Below are 23,676 nucleotides of genomic sequence, written 5' to 3'. Positions count from 1 at the left end.
CCAGGCTTCATAATTCATGTGAACTGCTTGGGTAATTAGTGGTCTCACGTTTACTGATTAAATGTATAAAGCTTTTACATAGTGATTTGAATATTTACATATTCATAGCAATAAAGTAGGAATGAAATTGACTGAGGATGCAGTCATGGTTTTATTTAGCTTCAAGATTCACTATTGGAGGCATTTATAATATCTGACAGAATCAAACAAAGATATCTTACACATTAATGTGATGGAAATACTACAAATTAAGTGGAAAAATAGAGAAAAGAAAATTCAATTGAGACATAGGTAGTGTATTTTTTGTGTGCACTGGTGGCAAGATATAATAGTTCATCTTGTAAATTTCATTCAAAAATAAAACAATAAAGTGTCCCCACTTATGGGATAGATGAAATGTTCCTGAGATCTGATGATAATTGTCAAAACATGCCAAGTATCTAAACTGGAATAATGACATCAAGATGACAATTATCTGGCCAGACCAGTGGCCATTTTTACTAGTCTAAGAAAATCAAGAAAAAAATAGCTGGCCAGATCTGTGGCAATGTTTACTAGAAGTAAATCAAGAAAAATATATGACTACTTTCCCATAGAATATTAAATATTGCTTTACCAACCAGAAAATGTGAAAAATGTTATACTCTTTGATAAATATTTTGGATATATACACATCCAAGATTATTTAAAAACCTATAAATATGAATGGCTAGAGGTACCCAGGTACTCAGGTTGTACCTCAGGTTTTGTATAATATGCATGGACAAATTTAGTGTTCAAATCTGGAGTAGCAGTTTTGAAGCCTGTAAACTTTGTCTCACATATTAATAGTATTGTAACTGACTGTTTAAAAACTGATACACGTCTCTGCACTTGTATAGAAGTTTGCCCAGTTGGCGATGTGATACTGGATCAATGATTATTTCCTGATATGTACAGTTCTGATGAGTTGCTAACTTATTTGCTAACTAATCTAAGCTTTTACATTGAAATCTTAAAAGAGTTGTGTGATATATCATTTCTAGTACGAAAGAGTCTTAGGCAACTGCTAATACCAATTAGATGATGTCTAGTTTTTTTTATTATGTCATTGACAAAACATTTAGAGACAGTTTCAAGACTAATAGATGTAAAAACCAATATCTGTCGCAGACTCAGGATTTCTCAAAGGAGGGGGGGGGGTGTGGGGGACGATTATTGGTAGATACTGAAGTTACTACCAAAATGTTGGTGCAAAAGAAAAAATCAATGAACAGTATTAAAAGCATGTCTGTGCACCTTATATTATGTTTGCAGATGACTTTTAGTGTCGATAAATTTCAGAAGAGGAGTGTCAGGCCCTCTCTCGGGATCAACTCATGTATATAAAACAAAAGGAAATAACTTCATCCATTGCTGCATTTATCATTCAGATTGATATTTTAAGCCTTGCTATTAACCAATAATTCAGTGGATCTTTTCCAGCTTTTGTAATCTTGTGAGGAAGTTTTGTGGGAAGTTTCATAGAGTGGAACAAAAAAACATCCAAAAACACATTTTTTTTATGTTCAGAAGATTCAATCATGCACAGTATGAAACCAGAAAACACCCTCTTTTATGAAAATTTTGAGCAAAACTTTTTCAAATTGTCAATATTACAACAGTACTTTGTCATCCATTCTGATCTTACACTGAGATTGGACCTTCCAACTTCAAATTTGGAACCATTTTGATGATGGTACATACCCTTCATAATATTTTTTTCTCTACAGAGGGGATGGGAAGGGACCTCTCAGCTAAGACACTTGCCCCAAGTTGCAACAACTCGTTCAGATAAACAATGACAACCCTTCCAATGGTTGTCAAATAAGTCTTAGCTATCGGTCTGCAAAGCAGAGTTGCTCAAGCATCTCTCCATCTAATCAGTCAGTGATGATGATTGAATTTTCTTTCCTGATTTGGAACTCCTTGATGAAGAACATGGTTAAATTTTCCAGTCTACATAATACTAACCAACCTACCACAGCATCCCTATAAGTGACTTTCTGTGGCAGACCGAAGGGTTGCTAATAATAGGGAAATGTTATACAATTGTTATAATTGACATCATCATCACTAAACACAATGCCTGACTCCAACTCTTATATCAATTATCAGGGCAGTTATTTTTATGTCGCCTAAGAGACTACGAATGCATCATTTCAAAAAATCTTAGCAAAGTGATAAAATATCTACCACAGATGTTCACAGTAAGTCAATTACATTTACTGTTATCATTACAGAAAGGTACATTTTAAAATGAGTTCAAACACGTGACTCAGGTGACATGAATGAACTTTTAGTTATTTCAAGTGACCTCCAATAACTACTTTCAACAGCAAAGCATGAACAATCCCATACCTATAGGACAATTCTGATCTAATCATGCTTAATAAAACCTAAACAAAAAAAATGAAAATCATTTTCAGCCTGGAAGAACACATCACAAATAACAACCTGCTTCTAGTTGATACAGCAGCCTCTCTGTCTAGTTCAGCCAATGTTACGCTGGGTCAAAGTAAACTTATAACTTTCCTGTCAGCAAAGAATTCTCCAGAACCCATTGTGGTTCCTTGTGGTTGTAAAGCTAACCAAATCAGTGTATCAGCCCCCTCATCTGGTGTCTTAGGGCCTTTGTAACTTGACATATCTGTAGCCACATAACCAGGGCACACCTGTGGAGCAATAAGAGATGATAAAACAAACCAGACGAGTAAGGTTTGCATAGTTCATCTAAAGAAAATGAGGAGAGGTTGACATGGCCTGCAGAAGGATTCAAATATTGGGGAGTACATACCCCCCCCCCCCTTTTTGTGGCACAAAACTTAAGTTGATGGGTACCTACATGAAAACTGTACCATATGTGAAGTTTACAAGCTGAATATAACAGGTGTCTAATCCTAGGCAAGATGTCCATGGATTTGGCCAAAATCCACCTTAACCAAAGAATGTTTAATCTTACTATCAAGATTTTGCCTTCCTGTACACTATTCGAGTTACTGTCGCTAGATGCCAAATAACAATTGAGAAAGTTTAAAAAAAAAACACTAGTTTATCATAACTACCCAAACTCTGGACACTTCTGTTCAAATCCATTCAGTCAGACACACTCTGATCACCTCAATGTAGATATTGTCCAATGACATTGAAGGGTGGAAAAGTATGAGAGGTGGGGGGGGGGTGTTCAATTGTAGTCACTTTGCAAACTTCCTCATATGAATGAATATTCATGTTTTCACTTACTGAATAAACATTAATTCCTGGCCTGTTCAAATCTTTCTGCATATCACTGTTTTGAACCCGAGTCAAAGCACAAAGTCCAAGCTTAGAGAAACCATAGTTAGATACCGTTGTGAAACCATATTTTTCTGCCTCACCAGAAGCCATCAACCTGCAAAAAATCATCAAAAAATAAGCATTATTTCCTAAATTAAATGTGGCTTACTTTGAAATGTGGCTTACTTTCTTCTATTATGTCAAAGAAGTGTCTCACAACTTTTTTTTCTTCACACTAAAAACCTGTTATTTTGGTATGAGTTCTACGATAAAAACATAATTCAAGACAATATCAAGCATTGGTTTTGGGGTTTGTTGCCTTTGACAACTTAGGTCCATTGGTTAGTAAATGTTATGACAACTAACATGTTTACAGTTGTTTCTGATTTAGTTTAAGCTCAAATTAAGATAAGAAAAAAATGTCTAAAATGTTTAGGCCAGAAAAACACTGACACACACACATTTTACACAAAAAGTGGTCTCAAAACATTTTGCTAGCCTGTCAACCCAGAATTATCTTTTTTTTTATATCAAGTGAATGCATTGAAGATATATATAAGTATTTGTTTAACATAAATTTTATTAAATTATTCAGTTGATCAGAAGCTATAAGGAATGGCAGCTTACTCAATGTATCTCTTGACAAGCATATCAACCTCGTTTCGCGTGGAAGTATTCTGGAATTCCTTTTTCAATTCCGGGTCAAGTCTTTTCAGGACTCCCTTAGCTGTCATGCTGGATACATTCACAACTCTGCAATAGAATCATCTCCATGATACACTAAAAACAGCCTTTTTTAATTGATTTTGATCAAAGTTATTTCATATTAGAATCTCAAAACAATTTAGTTCATTGGCTCGACTAGTCAAGATTAATATCAAAATAATAAAGTAAAAGTTAAAAATGTTGAAACTTTCACTTGGGATCATCTTTTGTTTAAAAGTAGTATATATCTAACAAAAAGTGGCAACATCAAAGTATTGAGCTGGGAAGAGTTGTACCTAACAGTAGGAGTCGAGTATAACTTGCTAAAGCCTAGTTTCATAGCAATGACTCTTCCGTTTGAAGCATAACATGAGCAACAGAACAGCTCAGAAAGTTGAGATGATAATCTGCCTGACAAGTTATATAAGCTTCTAATCTGCAAAAGAAAGTAAACCAATATGATGTCATCAAAACAATGAACAACAAAATGATATTGAAAATTATCAGGCTGAATGAAACTTGGAATCTATTCCAAAGAGTAAAACTGGTATGTAACTTTTTTTGAACTGAGACAATTGGATGGACAATTACCTTGTGTACATAAACGACTCACAATTAATGCTTTTTGAGTATCTAGGTACATGTAGTTATTACTTGACTAGGAAGCATACCTTGAATGAGGACGTAAAATTGGTGATAAGACATCAAAGACCCTGGCAGTACCAAAGTAGTTGACTTGACAGGAGACCGCGGCCTGTTCAGCAGCTGATGCCTTGTCATCCAGCTGTAAATTAGAAGACAATTACGGTACTTCGAAATACAATTTCAGTCTCCTCCACTAACTGGGATACACGTTTTGGAGAAAGAAAAAAAACATACTGTAAAGTTGACAATTTTCAATAATTACTGCTTTGAAGATCATGCCAAATTTTAAACGACATAAAACATGTCAATTTCTATTTTATTAAATTGAAAGGTACTTCCCTAAAATATCTCATCCTGCAATTGGTGGAAATTGGTAAAGGAAATATTTAATCTTATCAAAACCAATGCACAAAGCTTCTTTAAAGTGTTTATGAAAGGCCCCAACAATCTATAAGTATATATCGACATACAGTAAGTGGGTAATAAAGAAAATAAAAAAATTAGAGCATGAAGGTAAAAGAATAACTGCAAACTGTCTGGGAAATTTTCCTTCGCCAATATCAAAAAAACTACAGTAAGTTTGATTTCACAAAATTTCAAAACTTTTGGTTCTGCGAATGTTTTTGTTAACACTTCCAGCATCTCTAAGAAACACGCAGTGAATCTTTTATTTATCATTTGCTTACTCTGAATGCAAAACCAGCATTATTAATAACAATATCCAGCCCTCCATGTTCTTTTTTGACATGATCTCTCAATGCCTCCACTGATCTTTGATCTGTGATATCCAGTTGATGAAATCGTGGCTTTAATCCTTCCTTCTCGAGGTCAGCCACAGCCTTCTTGCCGAGCTCTGGATTTCTGGCAGTCAGGTAAACAGCATTGTCATCTTTAAGCTGCTTGCAAAGAGCTCTTACACAAGCAAAACCAATGCCCTTGTTGGCCCCACTGACCTGTAGGAATTAATAAAATAGATGAATAATTTCTGCCTTTATTATTATTATAGGTTATATTCCCTACTTCTCAATTGCATGTGCAAAGATCACTTAAATCAAAATATTTTTTGTTTAGCTTGAAAACTGTCAATATCCATTTGAATTTTGATAGACCTTTGTGTGACACATTGTATGTGTAAGCAAAGTGTTCAGTATTGCCTCCGAGTCCAACCTAATTTCTACACCATATTGGACCAAGTGACAATGAAAACATTACAAAGCAAATATTTACATTGTGACATCATGCAAATCCAGTAAAAAAAATTGCAATGTTACCGGGGAAATACAATCATTGCAATAAACAAAACGAAAGCCTTAGTTACAAATCTTGAATTGACAAAGAGACGTGATCACACATATTTGCTCAAGATGCCAGAGGAATAAGAGAACATATCATGATATTCATCTTGAAGTTAGGGGAATAAGAATTGTCCTCACTGCTCACAAAGCTTCTGGACAAATGGAATGTGGCATGTTATTCCCTTGGCATAGTGGCAGTCACATAAATAACATGACCCATGTTGCCTCATTCACTGTGTCACATTAGAATAGTATAATTTAGTTAATTTGTATTTGTATGACAGAAGAAGTCAATCTGTCAGCTGTTTATTTTAGAAAGTTTTTTTTTAGTAACTTTTACTTTAGTCAATGCTGGTTGTTGTTGATGTTGGAAAGTAGTATCCAAGGATGTAGGACAATTTACATAAACCCAAATCCCTCTATTCACTACAGAAATACAAGGTAGCATAATTGAGTATGTATACAAAAGAAACATCACCAGGTCAGGGCATAGTATAATAATACAAAGGTACAGGGTAGCATAGCATAGCTAGTGCACACAAAAGAAACCTACCAGGGCAGGACATAGTCAAGATGACAATGTATTGTATTGCCAAGTTATGCAAATTGATACACTATTAATTATGTGTGACATCACATCCAGCCAGTGAAGTGAGTGTTGGATAAGATTTTTATTCACTCTCCAAAATACCATCATCGGATTGAGTCCTGCTATATCTCTTAGCTGAAAAAGACGGAGCTACAATATTGTGATTTTCATATCATGGGGCACAGGATCCTATATATAGGATACCTGTATTGAAGCCTGGGCTGGCATACTTTAATTAATATCTGGCATTTAACTGTGAAAGCTTGAAACACAATTTTTCCCTGGAGATTCCAGTATCACACAATATTTAGTGTTCTGGATAGGGCAGCTTGTCGGCAGAGTTGGGATGGAAGTACATCACCTGACCGGATAAAGTAAAGCTGTATTGCAGAGCTCGTCTGACAGTTTAAGAACTGGAACCATTGTAAGTAGAAACTTGTTATATTAATCTGTTCTGTATATGTAATATTTGGGATGCAACCACTTTAAAGTTTGTATACTTTTGGAGGTGATTATGCATACAAAAGTCAGTTTAATTTTGTGTAGTAATTTTTCATTATGTTGGATAGTAAAAGTCACGCCTTAATTGACTTTCCTTAAGAAAGTGGATGTTTGCTATGATTGTAATAGTGATGGTAACTTTTATAGCATTACAAATTAATTCAAGTGATTTTGGCAGAGAGGGGTTATATGTTTAGTGGAGTGAACATGAGGTTAGTGTGCATAAAGGAGAGTTATGATGTGCTCACCATAGCTTTGGAGTAGGAATGTATATATGTTTGAGTTTAACCAATTTTTTGTTTGTATGTGGAACAAACTAAACTTTGTTCAAGATTCATATATGGCTTATTGTTACAAATTTTGTATTATAAATTTATGCAACATATTTAGTATATTGTATTTGGACAAAGTATTATCAGAGAATCTGATTGTGTATTTTGTTCCGATACAGTGCCACTTTCCTCTCACATTGGGTCGAAGACCGGAAGCTTTTGAGGATAGTTTTATCACCGACTATAACACCTACCACAACCTGATATCAGCAACCACGTGTCAACAAGTATTGTCAACACCTTTAGGCAATATTCGTCATAGTGACAACTCAGAACTCATTTTTTTTTTAAGATAAATGTTAAATCAGAATTTCATGATGTAAAGGGGGGAAAGCTCTTCAGATTAGAAGAGGTAATCTCATTCTTTTATAGAGAAAAGAATATCCAATTAATATATATTAAGACTAAATTTATACGTGCCAGTTTGCTCTCTCGCAATTGAAAAAGATCCAGGGGTATCAAAACTTTGGAAAGTCTTAACCTTTTCAGTAGTTAAGCTAAATCTAGTATATGTTATCCTCTGGTAAAGATTGCGCCAAAGCAATCTGTTATCTCTAAGTATTCAGGAGTCCTACGTGTTCCTAAGCAGTATTACAGAACGCTGTAACCTTTATTTTGCATGTTCCTTTTTTTTATTATTTTAAGGAGAAAGTTCCTCCTCAATAAATACCTATTCACTTAAGAAGTTGAATTTATAAAACTTGTTCTGCATCATTAGTTGGTTGGAGTATTTCTTTTTTACATTGCATTTTGATTTTGGATAGCCGCTAGGCGAATGTGTCGCATTGCCACTTGCATTCTTTTTGTGGGTGACAATTAAATGGGGGCCTGTCCGGGAATTCTATCCAAGATTTAAGCATAAGCATTTTCTTTGACAGAAGTGAAAAATACATAACTGGTTGGTGTCATAAAATTCAACCTGTGAATTATATGTATATTAATTGTTTGTATTTACTTGTATTCGCAGACGAATTCCGCAAGAGCAGCTCTTATTTGGTCGGTCTACCGTGTACTTCCATTCTAGCGTCTTACTGGCGGTCCCGACAAGAACTGAAGCAACATCTAACGTAATGTTGGTTGGCAAGTAGTTAATTGGGTTTTGTATTTTACATGTTTTATGCCAGACGTGAAATCCACTTACACAATTAGTGTATCATTGTTGTTTAATCGTACAACTGTGTTACCTATGATATGAAATTACATTGTTGTCGGATGTAACTATAAATTGCGCGCACTCTAAACTAAACTGCAGGCATCAGTAATTGGTTTCAATACATTGTCATTGTTATACATTAGTCATGACTAGTCAACTAGAGTTAGAAAAACTTGTGTCAATCGGAGAAAAGTTAGGTCTCAAAGGTGTAGAACTAAAACAATTCTTAGATGATGAAAGGGACAAGCTTAAGCAAGAACGAGATGAAGAAAGAGATCGAAGAGCTAAGCAAAGGGCGATTGATGCACACGAACAAGAAGAAGATAGGCAGAGACAAGAAAAGATAGAAAGAGAAAAGGCAAAGCAGTTAGAAATACAACTCAAGATAGAAGAAGCAAAGCAAGCCCAAGCTGAGGCACAAGCACAGATAGGCAATGGAGGTTATCATGGTAATGGTAGTGCAGCAAGAAGTAGACCACCTAAACTGCCACCATTCAACCAAGAGAAAGACGACATTGATGCATATATCAATAGATTTGAACGTTATGCCACATTGCAAGGTTGGGATAGGGATACTGTATGGGCCACAAGTCTTTCAGCACTTATTCAAGGTTGTGGATTGTTTGAATATTCATCACTTTCACTTGAGGATTCCAAAGATTACGACAAGGTAAAGCAAGCCTTATTACGTGCATACCACCTTACAGCCGATGGTTTTAGGAAGAAATTTCGTGATATTAGACCTGCACATGAAGATACAGGAACCAAGTATGTCACAAAATTAAAGAATTATCTCCATAGATGGATGGAATTAGAGGAAGTAACTACTTATGAACAACTCCAAGACATAATATTGAGAGAGCAGTTCTTGAACTCATGTAGCAAAGATTTGGAAACATTTCTGAAAGAAAGAAAGCCGAAGAACATCACAACAATGGGTGAATTTACCGATCAATATGTAGAAGCACATGGAGGTTGGTATCCTGGTCACTCCAAGAATAGTAGAAGTACTCAAAACAGTAATTCCACGAGGAACCAGAATCGTAACAACGGAAGATTCCACAATCACAATCAGAAGTTCCAGCAACAAAATCAGAAAGGGAAAACGTATTCTGGGCAGAGAAGTGAACCCAGGAAATGCTATATTTGTGATAAACCAGGCCACTTTGCAAGAGACTGTAGGACAAAGCGAATGCAAACCATGGCTCTTATGACAGATGTATTTAGTGACATGATGGAGAAACGCGCCTCAACTTTGACCGAACAGAACCTTCCAGACAAAAAGGAAACTGGCGGTGCATGTACAGACATTGGGGCATTCATGATGGTAAAGCCAGATCCTCATCTATTCCAAGCAAGTAAGAAGGGATTCTTCACATTAGATTGTGGTCACAAGTTAACTGTATTGACTCAAGTTACAGCCGCATGTAAAGATCAGAATTTATCGTCGATGCCTGTTCAAATGGGTAAGATAGGGAATCAAAGTGTTAAAGTATTACGGGACAGTGGATGCAGTGGTGTAGTTGTAAGATCTCAGTACGTCAAGCCCAGCCAAATGACAGGTGACGTTAAAACTTGCATCCTGATTGACGGTACGGTACGACAATATCCCGTTGCCAACATACTCGTGGATACTCCATACTTCTCAGGTTCAGTTTCGGCCTTGTGTATGAATGATCCAGTCTATGATTTAATTCTAGGGAATGTCCCAGGTGTACGAGAACCTACCAATCCAGACCCGAATTGGGAAGAGTCACAGACACAGGATCAACCAGTACAACCACCACCAAATGTAACCAAGCCTATGGCAATAAGGAATGATGATGACCCAAATACAGTTGCCGCAGCCCAGACAAGGAGTCAGAGCAAAGCAAAAGAGAAGCCCTTTAAAAAGTTAAAGGTATCGTCCCCGATTGGTGAAGAGGTTACTGCAGACATGCTACGTGAAAAGCAACAACAGGACCCCACCTTGGAAAAAATCAGACAGTTAGCCGAAACAGGAGATGATAAAGTGAGTAAAAATGGGAGTACTCATAAATATGTGAAGTCCAGTGGCATTCTCTACAGAGAATTTAGTTCTCCTCGAGTGGAATTTGGAAACAGATTTAGGCAGGTAGTAGTTCCAGTTGACTACAGAGATCATGTATTAAAGGTAGCACACGAATCGATTCTAGGGGGTCATCAAGGATCCAAAAAGACGCGTGATAAAGTAATGAGTGACTTTACATGGCCTGGAATGCAAGCAGACGTTACCAGGTATTGTCAGTCGTGTGATGTATGCCAAAGAACCCTCCCTAAAGGTCGTGTTACTAAAGTACCATTAGGAAGTATGCCGCTGATTGAAGAACCATTTCAAAGGGTAGCAGTAGACTTAGTAGGACCGATCAAGCCAGCCACAGAGCGTGGACATCGATACATATTGGTTTTAGTTGACTACGCAACTAGATACCCAGAAGCAGTACCAATGAAAACCATTGAAGCTGAGTCAGTAGCTGAGGAACTCCTTGGAATTTATTCAAGATTAGGCTTCCCAAAAGAAGTATTAACTGACCAAGGATCTCAGTTTGTCTCTGGCGTCATGAAAGAAGTTAGCCGATTATTGTCAATTCGCCGATTAACCACGACTCCGTACCATGCCATGTGCAATGGGTTGGTAGAGAAATTTAATGGCACATTGAAAGCAATGTTAAAGAAGATGTGCGAGGAAAGGCCTAAAGATTGGGACAGATATATAGATCCCCTACTGTTTGCGTACAGGGAAACGCCACAGGAAAGCACAGGCTTCTCGCCATTTGAACTGCTATATGGGCGGACCGTGCGTGGTCCTATGCGGATTCTTAAGGAATTATGGACCGGCGAATCAGAAGTAAGTGAGACGAAGACTGTGTACCAGTACGTGTTGGACTTACAGGAACGTTTGGAGCAAACATGTCAACTAGCACGTGAGGAGCTCAAGAAGTCTAGACAAAGGTACAAAACGTACTACAACAAGAAAGCAAGAGTAAGAAACATGAAAGTAGGAGAAGAAGTCCTCCTCCTTCTCCCCACTGATAAGAACAAGCTACTTATGCAGTGGAAGGGACCATTTCCAATAGTGGAGAAAGTTGGTACAATGAACTACAAAATAGACTTTGGCCATAGGGTCAAAACATTTCACGCCAACCTGCTAAAGAAATATAACAGACGTGAAGTGGCAGCTACTATGTTCGAGATGCCAATACAAAGTATGTATGAAGTTGTCTGCACATCGGTTCTAGAAGATGAACCACAAGAGGAATCTGGTATATCTGAACTCAAATCATTTTCCACAGATGATCTTATACATCTTCCACCTATGTTTCAGAAGGAGCGAAGTACTGATGTGAATATCAGCGGACAATTAGGAAAAACAAAAACTCAACAGGTACAACAAATATTGACAGAGTTTGAAGACAGTTTGACTGACCTACCGGGGAAGACAAAGCTCGGTGAACATGTCATCAAAGTCAGCGATACAACACCTATAAGGAGTAAACCTTATCCAATACCACATGCTCTTCGAGATGATATCCGCAAGGAGATCCAAAGTATGCTGAGGATGGGCGTAATATCGCACAGCAAAAGTCCATACGCTTGTCCGTTGGTAGCATTAAAGAAGCCGGATGGATCTTTGAGGGCCTGTTGCGACACACGCAAAATTAACATGATCACGGAGTTTGATGCTGAGCCTGTTCCAGACCAGGAAGAGATTTTTGCAAAGTTATCCAAGGATTGCTACTTCAGTAAAATCGATCTGAGCAAAGGTTACTGGCAAATCCCAATGGCAAAAGAGTCGAAGCCATTAACAGCATTTGTGACTCATGATGGGTTATACGAGTTCAATATGATGCCATTTGGTCTTGTGAATTCTGGTGCTACATTCAACAGGGTGATGAGGAAGCTTCTTAAAGGAATTGAGAATGTCCATAGTTATGTAGATGATATCCTGATACACACTCAGACATGGGAGGAACATCTCCAGAGAGTAAAAGAAGTCTTCACAAGAATCAAGAAAGCCGACTTAACGGCTAGACCTACAAAATGTTTCATTGGGTACAATGAGGTGGAATTTTTAGGACATATTATAGGAGAAGGTAGAGTAAAGCCCAAACCTGACAAAATTAAAGCCATTCAGCAAGCAGAGAGACCAACTACAAAGACTCAAGTGAGATCATTCTTAGGGTTGGTAGGTTACTACAGGAAGTTTGTACCAAACTTCGCAGCCGTGGCAGTACCACTGACTAACTGTACAAAGAAAGGGGAACCAAACGTGATTAGATGGGGCGAGAGCCAGGAACAGGCGTTCCAAACACTGAAGAGTAAGCTTGCAAGCTCACCGATACTTCAGCTCCCCGACCTCCACAGAGAATTCACACTTCGGACAGACGCTTCGGATACAGGAGTTGGTGCGATCCTTCTTCAGGAGTTTGCAGGTGAAAAATTTCCAGTAGCCTATGCTAGCAAAAAGCTGAACAAGAGTCAAATGAGATACTCAGTGATGGAGAGAGAATGCTTGGCCGTAGTCTGGGCTGTACTCAAGTTTGAGCCATATCTCTATGGCAAGGAATTTGTAATAGAGACAGACCATCAACCATTGACATGCATTCGGAAGTCGAAAGTGGCAAATGGAAGGATAATGAGGTGGGCACTGGCATTACAGCCATATCGTTACCGCATCCAAGTGATAAAGGGAGCCGATAATGTAGGGGCTGACTACTTGAGTAGAAGTACAGAAATAATGCAAGCCAATTTCTTATCCTTCATCAGCAAAGAGCTGTAAGAAATTCATTTTCAATAGTGTATGGAAATGTGTGATTTCAGGAAGCTTAGGGAGAAGCAGAGGAAATTGAAGGAGATTTCAGTGCAGGATAGGCTGAAACAAATATCCTAATGTGAGATGTGTATAAATGTGTTAGACACATTTTATTAAAGGAGGGAGTTAATTGTCACATTAGAATAGTATAATTTAGTTAATTTGTATTTGTATGACAGAAGAAGTCAATCTGTCAGCTGTTTATTTTAGAAAGTTTTTTTTTAGTAACTTTTACTTTAGTCAATGCTGGTTGTTGTTGATGTTGGAAAGTAGTATCCAAGGATGTAGGACAATTTACATAAACCCAAATCCCTCTATTCACTACAGAAATACAAGGTAGCATAATTGAGTATGTATACAAAAGAAACATCACCAGGTCAGGGCATAGTATAATAATACAAAGGTACAGGGTAGCATAGCATAGCTAGTGCACACAAAAGAAACCTACCAGGGCAGGACATAGTCAAGATGACAATGTATTGTATTGCCAAGTTATGCAAATTGATACACTATTAATTATGTGTGACATCACATCCAGCCAGTGAAGTGAGTGTTGGATAAGATTTTTATTCACTCTCCAAAATACCATCATCGGATTGAGTCCTGCTATATCTCTTAGCTGAAAAAGACGGAGCTACAATATTGTGATTTTCATATCATGGGGCACAGGATCCTATATATAGGATACCTGTATTGAAGCCTGGGCTGGCATACTTTAATTAATATCTGGCATTTAACTGTGAAAGCTTGAAACACAATTTTTCCCTGGAGATTCCAGTATCACACAATATTTAGTGTTCTGGATAGGGCAGCTTGTCGGCAGAGTTGGGATGGAAGTACATCACCTGACCGGATAAAGTAAAGCTGTATTGCAGAGCTCGTCTGACAGTTTAAGAACTGGAACCATTGTAAGTAGAAACTTGTTATATTAATCTGTTCTGTATATGTAATATTTGGGATGCAACCACTTTAAAGTTTGTATACTTTTGGAGGTGATTATGCATACAAAAGTCAGTTTAATTTTGTGTAGTAATTTTTCATTATGTTGGATAGTAAAAGTCACGCCTTAATTGACTTTCCTTAAGAAAGTGGATGTTTGCTATGATTGTAATAGTGATGGTAACTTTTATAGCATTACAAATTAATTCAAGTGATTTTGGCAGAGAGGGGTTATATGTTTAGTGGAGTGAACATGAGGTTAGTGTGCATAAAGGAGAGTTATGATGTGCTCACCATAGCTTTGGAGTAGGAATGTATATATGTTTGAGTTTAACCAATTTTTTGTTTGTATGTGGAACAAACTAAACTTTGTTCAAGATTCATATATGGCTTATTGTTACAAATTTTGTATTATAAATTTATGCAACATATTTAGTATATTGTATTTGGACAAAGTATTATCAGAGAATCTGATTGTGTATTTTGTTCCGATACAGTGCCACTTTCCTCTCACATTGGGTCGAAGACCGGAAGCTTTTGAGGATAGTTTTATCACCGACTATAACACCTACCACAACCTGATATCAGCAACCACGTGTCAACAAGTATTGTCAACACCTTTAGGCAATATTCGTCATAGTGACAACTCAGAACTCATTTTTTTTTTAAGATAAATGTTAAATCAGAATTTCATGATGTAAAGGGGGGAAAGCTCTTCAGATTAGAAGAGGTAATCTCATTCTTTTATAGAGAAAAGAATATCCAATTAATATATATTAAGACTAAATTTATACGTGCCAGTTTGCTCTCTCGCAATTGAAAAAGATCCAGGGGTATCAAAACTTTGGAAAGTCTTAACCTTTTCAGTAGTTAAGCTAAATCTAGTATATGTTATCCTCTGGTAAAGATTGCGCCAAAGCAATCTGTTATCTCTAAGTATTCAGGAGTCCTACGTGTTCCTAAGCAGTATTACAGAACGCTGTAACCTTTATTTTGCATGTTCCTTTTTTTTATTATTTTAAGGAGAAAGTTCCTCCTCAATAAATACCTATTCACTTAAGAAGTTGAATTTATAAAACTTGTTCTGCATCATTAGTTGGTTGGAGTATTTCTTTTTTACATTGCATTTTGATTTTGGATAGCCGCTAGGCGAATGTGTCGCATTGCCACTTGCATTCTTTTTGTGGGTGACAATTAAATGGGGGCCTGTCCGGGAATTCTATCCAAGATTTAAGCATAAGCATTTTCTTTGACAGAAGTGAAAAATACATAACTGGTTGGTGTCATAAAATTCAACCTGTGAATTATATGTATATTAATTGTTTGTATTTACTTGTATTCGCAGACGAATTCCGCAAGAGCAGCTCTTATTTGGTCGGTCTACCGTGTACTTCCATTCTAGCGTCTTACTGGCGGTCCCGACAAGAACTGAAGCAACATCTAACGTAATGTTGGTTGGCAAGTAGTTAATTGGGTTTTGTATTTTACATGTTTTATGCCAGACGTGAAATCCACTTACACAATTAGTGTATCATTGTTGTTTAATCGTACAACTGTGTTACCTATGATATGAAATTACATTGTTGTCGGATGTAACTATAAATTGCGCGCACTCTAAACTAAACTGCAGGCATCAGTAATTGGTTTCAATACATTGTCATTGTTATACATTAGTCATGACTAGTCAACTAGAGTTAGAAAAACTTGTGTCAATCGGAGAAAAGTTAGGTCTCAAAGGTGTAGAACTAAAACAATTCTTAGATGATGAAAGGGACAAGCTTAAGCAAGAACGAGATGAAGAAAGAGATCGAAGAGCTAAGCAAAGGGCGATTGATGCACACGAACAAGAAGAAGATAGGCAGAGACAAGAAAAGATAGAAAGAGAAAAGGCAAAGCAGTTAGAAATACAACTCAAGATAGAAGAAGCAAAGCAAGCCCAAGCTGAGGCACAAGCACAGATAGGCAATGGAGGTTATCATGGTAATGGTAGTGCAGCAAGAAGTAGACCACCTAAACTGCCACCATTCAACCAAGAGAAAGACGACATTGATGCATATATCAATAGATTTGAACGTTATGCCACATTGCAAGGTTGGGATAGGGATACTGTATGGGCCACAAGTCTTTCAGCACTTATTCAAGGTTGTGGATTGTTTGAATATTCATCACTTTCACTTGAGGATTCCAAAGATTACGACAAGGTAAAGCAAGCCTTATTACGTGCATACCACCTTACAGCCGATGGTTTTAGGAAGAAATTTCGTGATATTAGACCTGCACATGAAGATACAGGAACCAAGTATGTCACAAAATTAAAGAATTATCTCCATAGATGGATGGAATTAGAGGAAGTAACTACTTATGAACAACTCCAAGACATAATATTGAGAGAGCAGTTCTTGAACTCATGTAGCAAAGATTTGGAAACATTTCTGAAAGAAAGAAAGCCGAAGAACATCACAACAATGGGTGAATTTACCGATCAATATGTAGAAGCACATGGAGGTTGGTATCCTGGTCACTCCAAGAATAGTAGAAGTACTCAAAACAGTAATTCCACGAGGAACCAGAATCGTAACAACGGAAGATTCCACAATCACAATCAGAAGTTCCAGCAACAAAATCAGAAAGGGAAAACGTATTCTGGGCAGAGAAGTGAACCCAGGAAATGCTATATTTGTGATAAACCAGGCCACTTTGCAAGAGACTGTAGGACAAAGCGAATGCAAACCATGGCTCTTATGACAGATGTATTTAGTGACATGATGGAGAAACGCGCCTCAACTTTGACCGAACAGAACCTTCCAGACAAAAAGGAAACTGGCGGTGCATGTACAGACATTGGGGCATTCATGATGGTAAAGCCAGATCCTCATCTATTCCAAGCAAGTAAGAAGGGATTCTTCACATTAGATTGTGGTCACAAGTTAACTGTATTGACTCAAGTTACAGCCGCATGTAAAGATCAGAATTTATCGTCGATGCCTGTTCAAATGGGTAAGATAGGGAATCAAAGTGTTAAAGTATTACGGGACAGTGGATGCAGTGGTGTAGTTGTAAGATCTCAGTACGTCAAGCCCAGCCAAATGACAGGTGACGTTAAAACTTGCATCCTGATTGACGGTACGGTACGACAATATCCCGTTGCCAACATACTCGTGGATACTCCATACTTCTCAGGTTCAGTTTCGGCCTTGTGTATGAATGATCCAGTCTATGATTTAATTCTAGGGAATGTCCCAGGTGTACGAGAACCTACCAATCCAGACCCGAATTGGGAAGAGTCACAGACACAGGATCAACCAGTACAACCACCACCAAATGTAACCAAGCCTATGGCAATAAGGAATGATGATGACCCAAATACAGTTGCCGCAGCACAGACAAGGAGTCAGAGCAAAGCAAAAGAGAAGCCCTTTAAAAAGTTAAAGGTATCGTCCCCGATTGGTGAAGAGGTTACTGCAGACATGCTACGTGAAAAGCAACAACAGGACCCCACCTTGGAAAAAATCAGACAGTTAGCCGAAACAGGAGATGATAAAGTGAGTAAAAATGGGAGTACTCATAAATATGTGAAGTCCAGTGGCATTCTCTACAGAGAATTTAGTTCTCCTCGAGTGGAATTTGGAAACAGATTTAGGCAGGTAGTAGTTCCAGTTGACTACAGAGATCATGTATTAAAGGTAGCACACGAATCGATTCTAGGGGGTCATCAAGGATCCAAAAAGACGCGTGATAAAGTAATGAGTGACTTTACATGGCCTGGAATGCAAGCAGACGTTACCAGGTATTGTCAGTCGTGTGATGTATGCCAAAGAACCCTCCCTAAAGGTCGTGTTACTAAAGTACCATTAGGAAGTATGCCGCTGATTGAAGAACCATTTCAAAGGGTAGCAGTAGACTTAGTAGGACCGATCAAGCCAGCCACAGAGCGTGGACATCGATACATATTGGTTTTAGTTGACTACGCAACTAGATACCCAGAAGCAGTACCAATGAAAACCATTGAAGCTGAGTCAGTAGCTGAGGAACTCCTTGGAATTTATTCAAGATTAGGCTTCCCAAAAGAAGTATTAACTGACCAAGGATCTCAGTTTGTCTCTGGCGTCATGAAAGAAGTTAGCCGATTATTGTCAATTCGCCGATTAACCACGACTCCGTACCATGCCATGTGCAATGGGTTGGTAGAGAAATTTAATGGCACATTGAAAGCAATGTTAAAGAAGATGTGCGAGGAAAGGCCTAAAGATTGGGACAGATATATAGATCCCCTACTGTTTGCGTACAGGGAAACGCCACAGGAAAGCACAGGCTTCTCGCCATTTGAACTGCTATATGGGCGGACCGTGCGTGGTCCTATGCGGATTCTTAAGGAATTATGGACCGGCGAATCAGAAGTAAGTGAGACGAAGACTGTGTACCAGTACGTGTTGGACTTACAGGAACGTTTGGAGCAAACATGTCAACTAGCACGTGAGGAGCTCAAGAAGTCTAGACAAAGGTACAAAACGTACTACAACAAGAAAGCAAGAGTAAGAAACATGAAAGTAGGAGAAGAAGTCCTCCTCCTTCTCCCCACTGATAAGAACAAGCTACTTATGCAGTGGAAGGGACCATTTCCAATAGTGGAGAAAGTTGGTACAATGAACTACAAAATAGACTTTGGCCATAGGGTCAAAACATTTCACGCCAACCTGCTAAAGAAATATAACAGACGTGAAGTGGCAGCTACTATGTTCGAGATGCCAATACAAAGTATGTATGAAGTTGTCTGCACATCGGTTCTAGAAGATGAACCACAAGAGGAATCTGGTATATCTGAACTCAAATCATTTTCCACAGATGATCTTATACATCTTCCACCTATGTTTCAGAAGGAGCGAAGTACTGATGTGAATATCAGCGGACAATTAGGAAAAACAAAAACTCAACAGGTACAACAAATATTGACAGAGTTTGAAGACAGTTTGACTGACCTACCGGGGAAGACAAAGCTCGGTGAACATGTCATCAAAGTCAGCGATACAACACCTATAAGGAGTAAACCTTATCCAATACCACATGCTCTTCGAGATGATATCCGCAAGGAGATCCAAAGTATGCTGAGGATGGGCGTAATATCGCACAGCAAAAGTCCATACGCTTGTCCGTTGGTAGCATTAAAGAAGCCGGATGGATCTTTGAGGGCCTGTTGCGACACACGCAAAATTAACATGATCACGGAGTTTGATGCTGAGCCTGTTCCAGACCAGGAAGAGATTTTTGCAAAGTTATCCAAGGATTGCTACTTCAGTAAAATCGATCTGAGCAAAGGTTACTGGCAAATCCCAATGGCAAAAGAGTCGAAGCCATTAACAGCATTTGTGACTCATGATGGGTTATACGAGTTCAATATGATGCCATTTGGTCTTGTGAATTCTGGTGCTACATTCAACAGGGTGATGAGGAAGCTTCTTAAAGGAATTGAGAATGTCCATAGTTATGTAGATGATATCCTGATACACACTCAGACATGGGAGGAACATCTCCAGAGAGTAAAAGAAGTCTTCACAAGAATCAAGAAAGCCGACTTAACGGCTAGACCTACAAAATGTTTCATTGGGTACAATGAGGTGGAATTTTTAGGACATATTATAGGAGAAGGTAGAGTAAAGCCCAAACCTGACAAAATTAAAGCCATTCAGCAAGCAGAGAGACCAACTACAAAGACTCAAGTGAGATCATTCTTAGGGTTGGTAGGTTACTACAGGAAGTTTGTACCAAACTTCGCAGCCGTGGCAGTACCACTGACTAACTGTACAAAGAAAGGGGAACCAAACGTGATTAGATGGGGCGAGAGCCAGGAACAGGCGTTCCAAACACTGAAGAGTAAGCTTGCAAGCTCACCGATACTTCAGCTCCCCGACCTCCACAGAGAATTCACACTTCGGACAGACGCTTCGGATACAGGAGTTGGTGCGATCCTTCTTCAGGAGTTTGCAGGTGAAAAATTTCCAGTAGCCTATGCTAGCAAAAAGCTGAACAAGAGTCAAATGAGATACTCAGTGATGGAGAGAGAATGCTTGGCCGTAGTCTGGGCTGTACTCAAGTTTGAGCCATATCTCTATGGCAAGGAATTTGTAATAGAGACAGACCATCAACCATTGACATGCATTCGGAAGTCGAAAGTGGCAAATGGAAGGATAATGAGGTGGGCACTGGCATTACAGCCATATCGTTACCGCATCCAAGTGATAAAGGGAGCCGATAATGTAGGGGCTGACTACTTGAGTAGAAGTACAGAAATAATGCAAGCCAATTTCTTATCCTTCATCAGCAAAGAGCTGTAAGAAATTCATTTTCAATAGTGTATGGAAATGTGTGATTTCAGGAAGCTTAGGGAGAAGCAGAGGAAATTGAAGGAGATTTCAGTGCAGGATAGGCTGAAACAAATATCCTAATGTGAGATGTGTATAAATGTGTTAGACACATTTTATTAAAGGAGGGAGTTAATTGTCACATTAGAATAGTATAATTTAGTTAATTTGTATTTGTATGACAGAAGAAGTCAATCTGTCAGCTGTTTATTTTAGAAAGTTTTTTTTTAGTAACTTTTACTTTAGTCAATGCTGGTTGTTGTTGATGTTGGAAAGTAGTATCCAAGGATGTAGGACAATTTACATAAACCCAAATCCCTCTATTCACTACAGAAATACAAGGTAGCATAATTGAGTATGTATACAAAAGAAACATCACCAGGTCAGGGCATAGTATAATAATACAAAGGTACAGGGTAGCATAGCATAGCTAGTGCACACAAAAGAAACCTACCAGGGCAGGACATAGTCAAGATGACAATGTATTGTATTGCCAAGTTATGCAAATTGATACACTATTAATTATGTGTGACATCACATCCAGCCAGTGAAGTGAGTGTTGGATAAGATTTTTATTCACTCTCCAAAATACCATCATCGGATTGAGTCCTGCTATATCTCTTAGCTGAAAAAGACGGAGCTACAATATTGTGATTTTCATATCATGGGGCACAGGATCCTATATATAGGATACCTGTATTGAAGCCTGGGCTGGCATACTTTAATTAATATCTGGCATTTAACTGTGAAAGCTTGAAACACAATTTTTCCCTGGAGATTCCAGTATCACACAATATTTAGTGTTCTGGATAGGGCAGCTTGTCGGCAGAGTTGGGATGGAAGTACATCACCTGACCGGATAAAGTAAAGCTGTATTGCAGAGCTCGTCTGACAGTTTAAGAACTGGAACCATTGTAAGTAGAAACTTGTTATATTAATCTGTTCTGTATATGTAATATTTGGGATGCAACCACTTTAAAGTTTGTATACTTTTGGAGGTGATTATGCATACAAAAGTCAGTTTAATTTTGTGTAGTAATTTTTCATTATGTTGGATAGTAAAAGTCACGCCTTAATTGACTTTCCTTAAGAAAGTGGATGTTTGCTATGATTGTAATAGTGATGGTAACTTTTATAGCATTACAAATTAATTCAAGTGATTTTGGCAGAGAGGGGTTATATGTTTAGTGGAGTGAACATGAGGTTAGTGTGCATAAAGGAGAGTTATGATGTGCTCACCATAGCTTTGGAGTAGGAATGTATATATGTTTGAGTTTAACCAATTTTTTGTTTGTATGTGGAACAAACTAAACTTTGTTCAAGATTCATATATGGCGTATTGTTACAAATTTTGTATTATAAATTTATGCAACATATTTAGTATATTGTATTTGGACAAAGTATTATCAGAGAATCTGATTGTGTATTTTGTTCCGATACAGTGCCACTTTCCTCTCACATTGGGTCGAAGACCGGAAGCTTTTGAGGATAGTTTTATCACCGACTATAACACCTACCACAACCTGATATCAGCAACCACGTGTCAACAAGTATTGTCAACACCTTTAGGCAATATTCGTCATAGTGACAACTCAGAACTCATTTTTTTTTTAAGATAAATGTTAAATCAGAATTTCATGATGTAAAGGGGGGAAAGCTCTTCAGATTAGAAGAGGTAATCTCATTCTTTTATAGAGAAAAGAATATCCAATTAATATATATTAAGACTAAATTTATACGTGCCAGTTTGCTCTCTCGCAATTGAAAAAGATCCAGGGGTATCAAAACTTTGGAAAGTCTTAACCTTTTCAGTAGTTAAGCTAAATCTAGTATATGTTATCCTCTGGTAAAGATTGCGCCAAAGCAATCTGTTATCTCTAAGTATTCAGGAGTCCTACGTGTTCCTAAGCAGTATTACAGAACGCTGTAACCTTTATTTTGCATGTTCCTTTTTTTTATTATTTTAAGGAGAAAGTTCCTCCTCAATAAATACCTATTCACTTAAGAAGTTGAATTTATAAAACTTGTTCTGCATCATTAGTTGGTTGGAGTATTTCTTTTTTACATTGCATTTTGATTTTGGATAGCCGCTAGGCGAATGTGTCGCATTGCCACTTGCATTCTTTTTGTGGGTGACACACTGAACAGCAGGATATAGCTGGTTTCCAATGCTGAAATGCCAAATGTACTGACTTAAGATCAATACAAAAAATTACACAATTTTTAAACAATTATTTACATGTGCGGACTAATGGATTGTTGAGGGAAAGGCGATTTCGGGTGTAGGCCTAGATACTCTGTAGGGCACTGTAGTGTTGGGAATGGTGACTTTGTTTGCGGTTGCTCTTGAATCTTGATTCTCCCGCATGTCACATGTTGGATAGAATGTTGCAAAACAGTGCATCTTTCAATGGAATACTTGTTATTGCCCTTTGTTTCAAGGCTTGAATTCTATTTAGGCCAAAATATGTGAGCGCGATCACATGCACATCATTACATACAGTCAACTCAAGGGTGTAATTTGTGTGTACTCTGCAATCTCATTGGTAAAGTAACTTTGGGCCATACTGAATGATACAAAGGGCTTCCTGGCAATGACAGTTATGAATAGCCTTACTTAGCTCTAAAATACTACTTTTCTTCCTGTTCGGTACGGTTGCAGTCGTAAAGACCTATGCCTACTGTAGTGTAGGTAACCGTTCGCCTCCTGTAGACTTAATCCTAGCCTAAGCTACAGTAAGTTAGGACTGTAATACATAGTGTAACACCTGGTTCCGCTACATAAAATATATATAAATGAAAATCAAATCTGTCAATTGGATAGCTCACCAATGCAACTTTTGCCATAACGTGCCTTAATTTGAAGCTTCTCGACAGTGATATTCGGAAAGGTTCTTAAGATATTTCTGCGGCTCCCTGCCACAGAAATTCGCTTGTACCTTGCTCGCAGTCAATTCACTCTAAAACTAAAACTGTAACTAACAATGTCAACATTGAAAAAATTAACTTCATATATTGCGCAATTCGCCGAATTAT

General features: G+C 37.9%; 1 protein-coding gene and 1 long non-coding RNA gene across 2 annotated transcripts; one reads left to right on the top strand and one right to left on the bottom strand.

Moving 5' to 3' along the window:
• Window positions 1-297: 297 nt before the first annotated feature.
• On the bottom strand, window positions 298-23,502 carry LOC139958459 (carbonyl reductase [NADPH] 1-like). The gene is made up of 6 exons (XM_071955551.1): window positions 23,470-23,502; window positions 5,331-5,597; window positions 4,671-4,783; window positions 3,922-4,047; window positions 3,262-3,409; window positions 298-2,693 (listed from the first exon to the last, which is right to left on the bottom strand). Exons 1-6 carry the CDS (start codon window positions 23,485-23,487, stop codon window positions 2,532-2,534), a joined length of 834 nt encoding a protein of 277 aa, XP_071811652.1. The 5' UTR covers window positions 23,488-23,502; the 3' UTR covers window positions 298-2,531.
• Window positions 19,856-22,251, top strand: LOC139958467 (uncharacterized). The gene is made up of 2 exons (XR_011789791.1): window positions 19,856-21,554; window positions 22,083-22,251. It is a non-coding gene; the product is annotated as an uncharacterized lncRNA (long non-coding RNA).
• Window positions 23,503-23,676: the final 174 nt, after the last annotated feature.

Source organism: Apostichopus japonicus, chromosome 18, assembly GCF_037975245.1.
Source record: "Apostichopus japonicus isolate 1M-3 chromosome 18, ASM3797524v1, whole genome shotgun sequence".
In the NCBI taxonomy this organism is placed as follows: domain Eukaryota; kingdom Metazoa; phylum Echinodermata; class Holothuroidea; order Aspidochirotida; family Stichopodidae; genus Apostichopus; species Apostichopus japonicus.
Note: the sequence above shows the minus strand (reverse complement) of the source record. Positions and strands in the feature narration are given on the sequence as shown.

What these genes read in the sequence shown, in the direction of transcription:
- LOC139958459 (XM_071955551.1), bottom strand. An exon ending in ATGCTGGTTTTGCATTCAGA is followed by an intron (nt 4,784 to 5,330) that starts GTAAGCAAATGA and finishes TCTAATTTACAG; the next exon opens with CTGGATGACAAGGCATCAGC. An exon ending in CTTGTCAAGAGATACATTGA is followed by an intron (nt 3,410 to 3,921) that starts GTAAGCTGCCAT and finishes GATTTTTTGCAG; the next exon opens with GTTGATGGCTTCTGGTGAGG.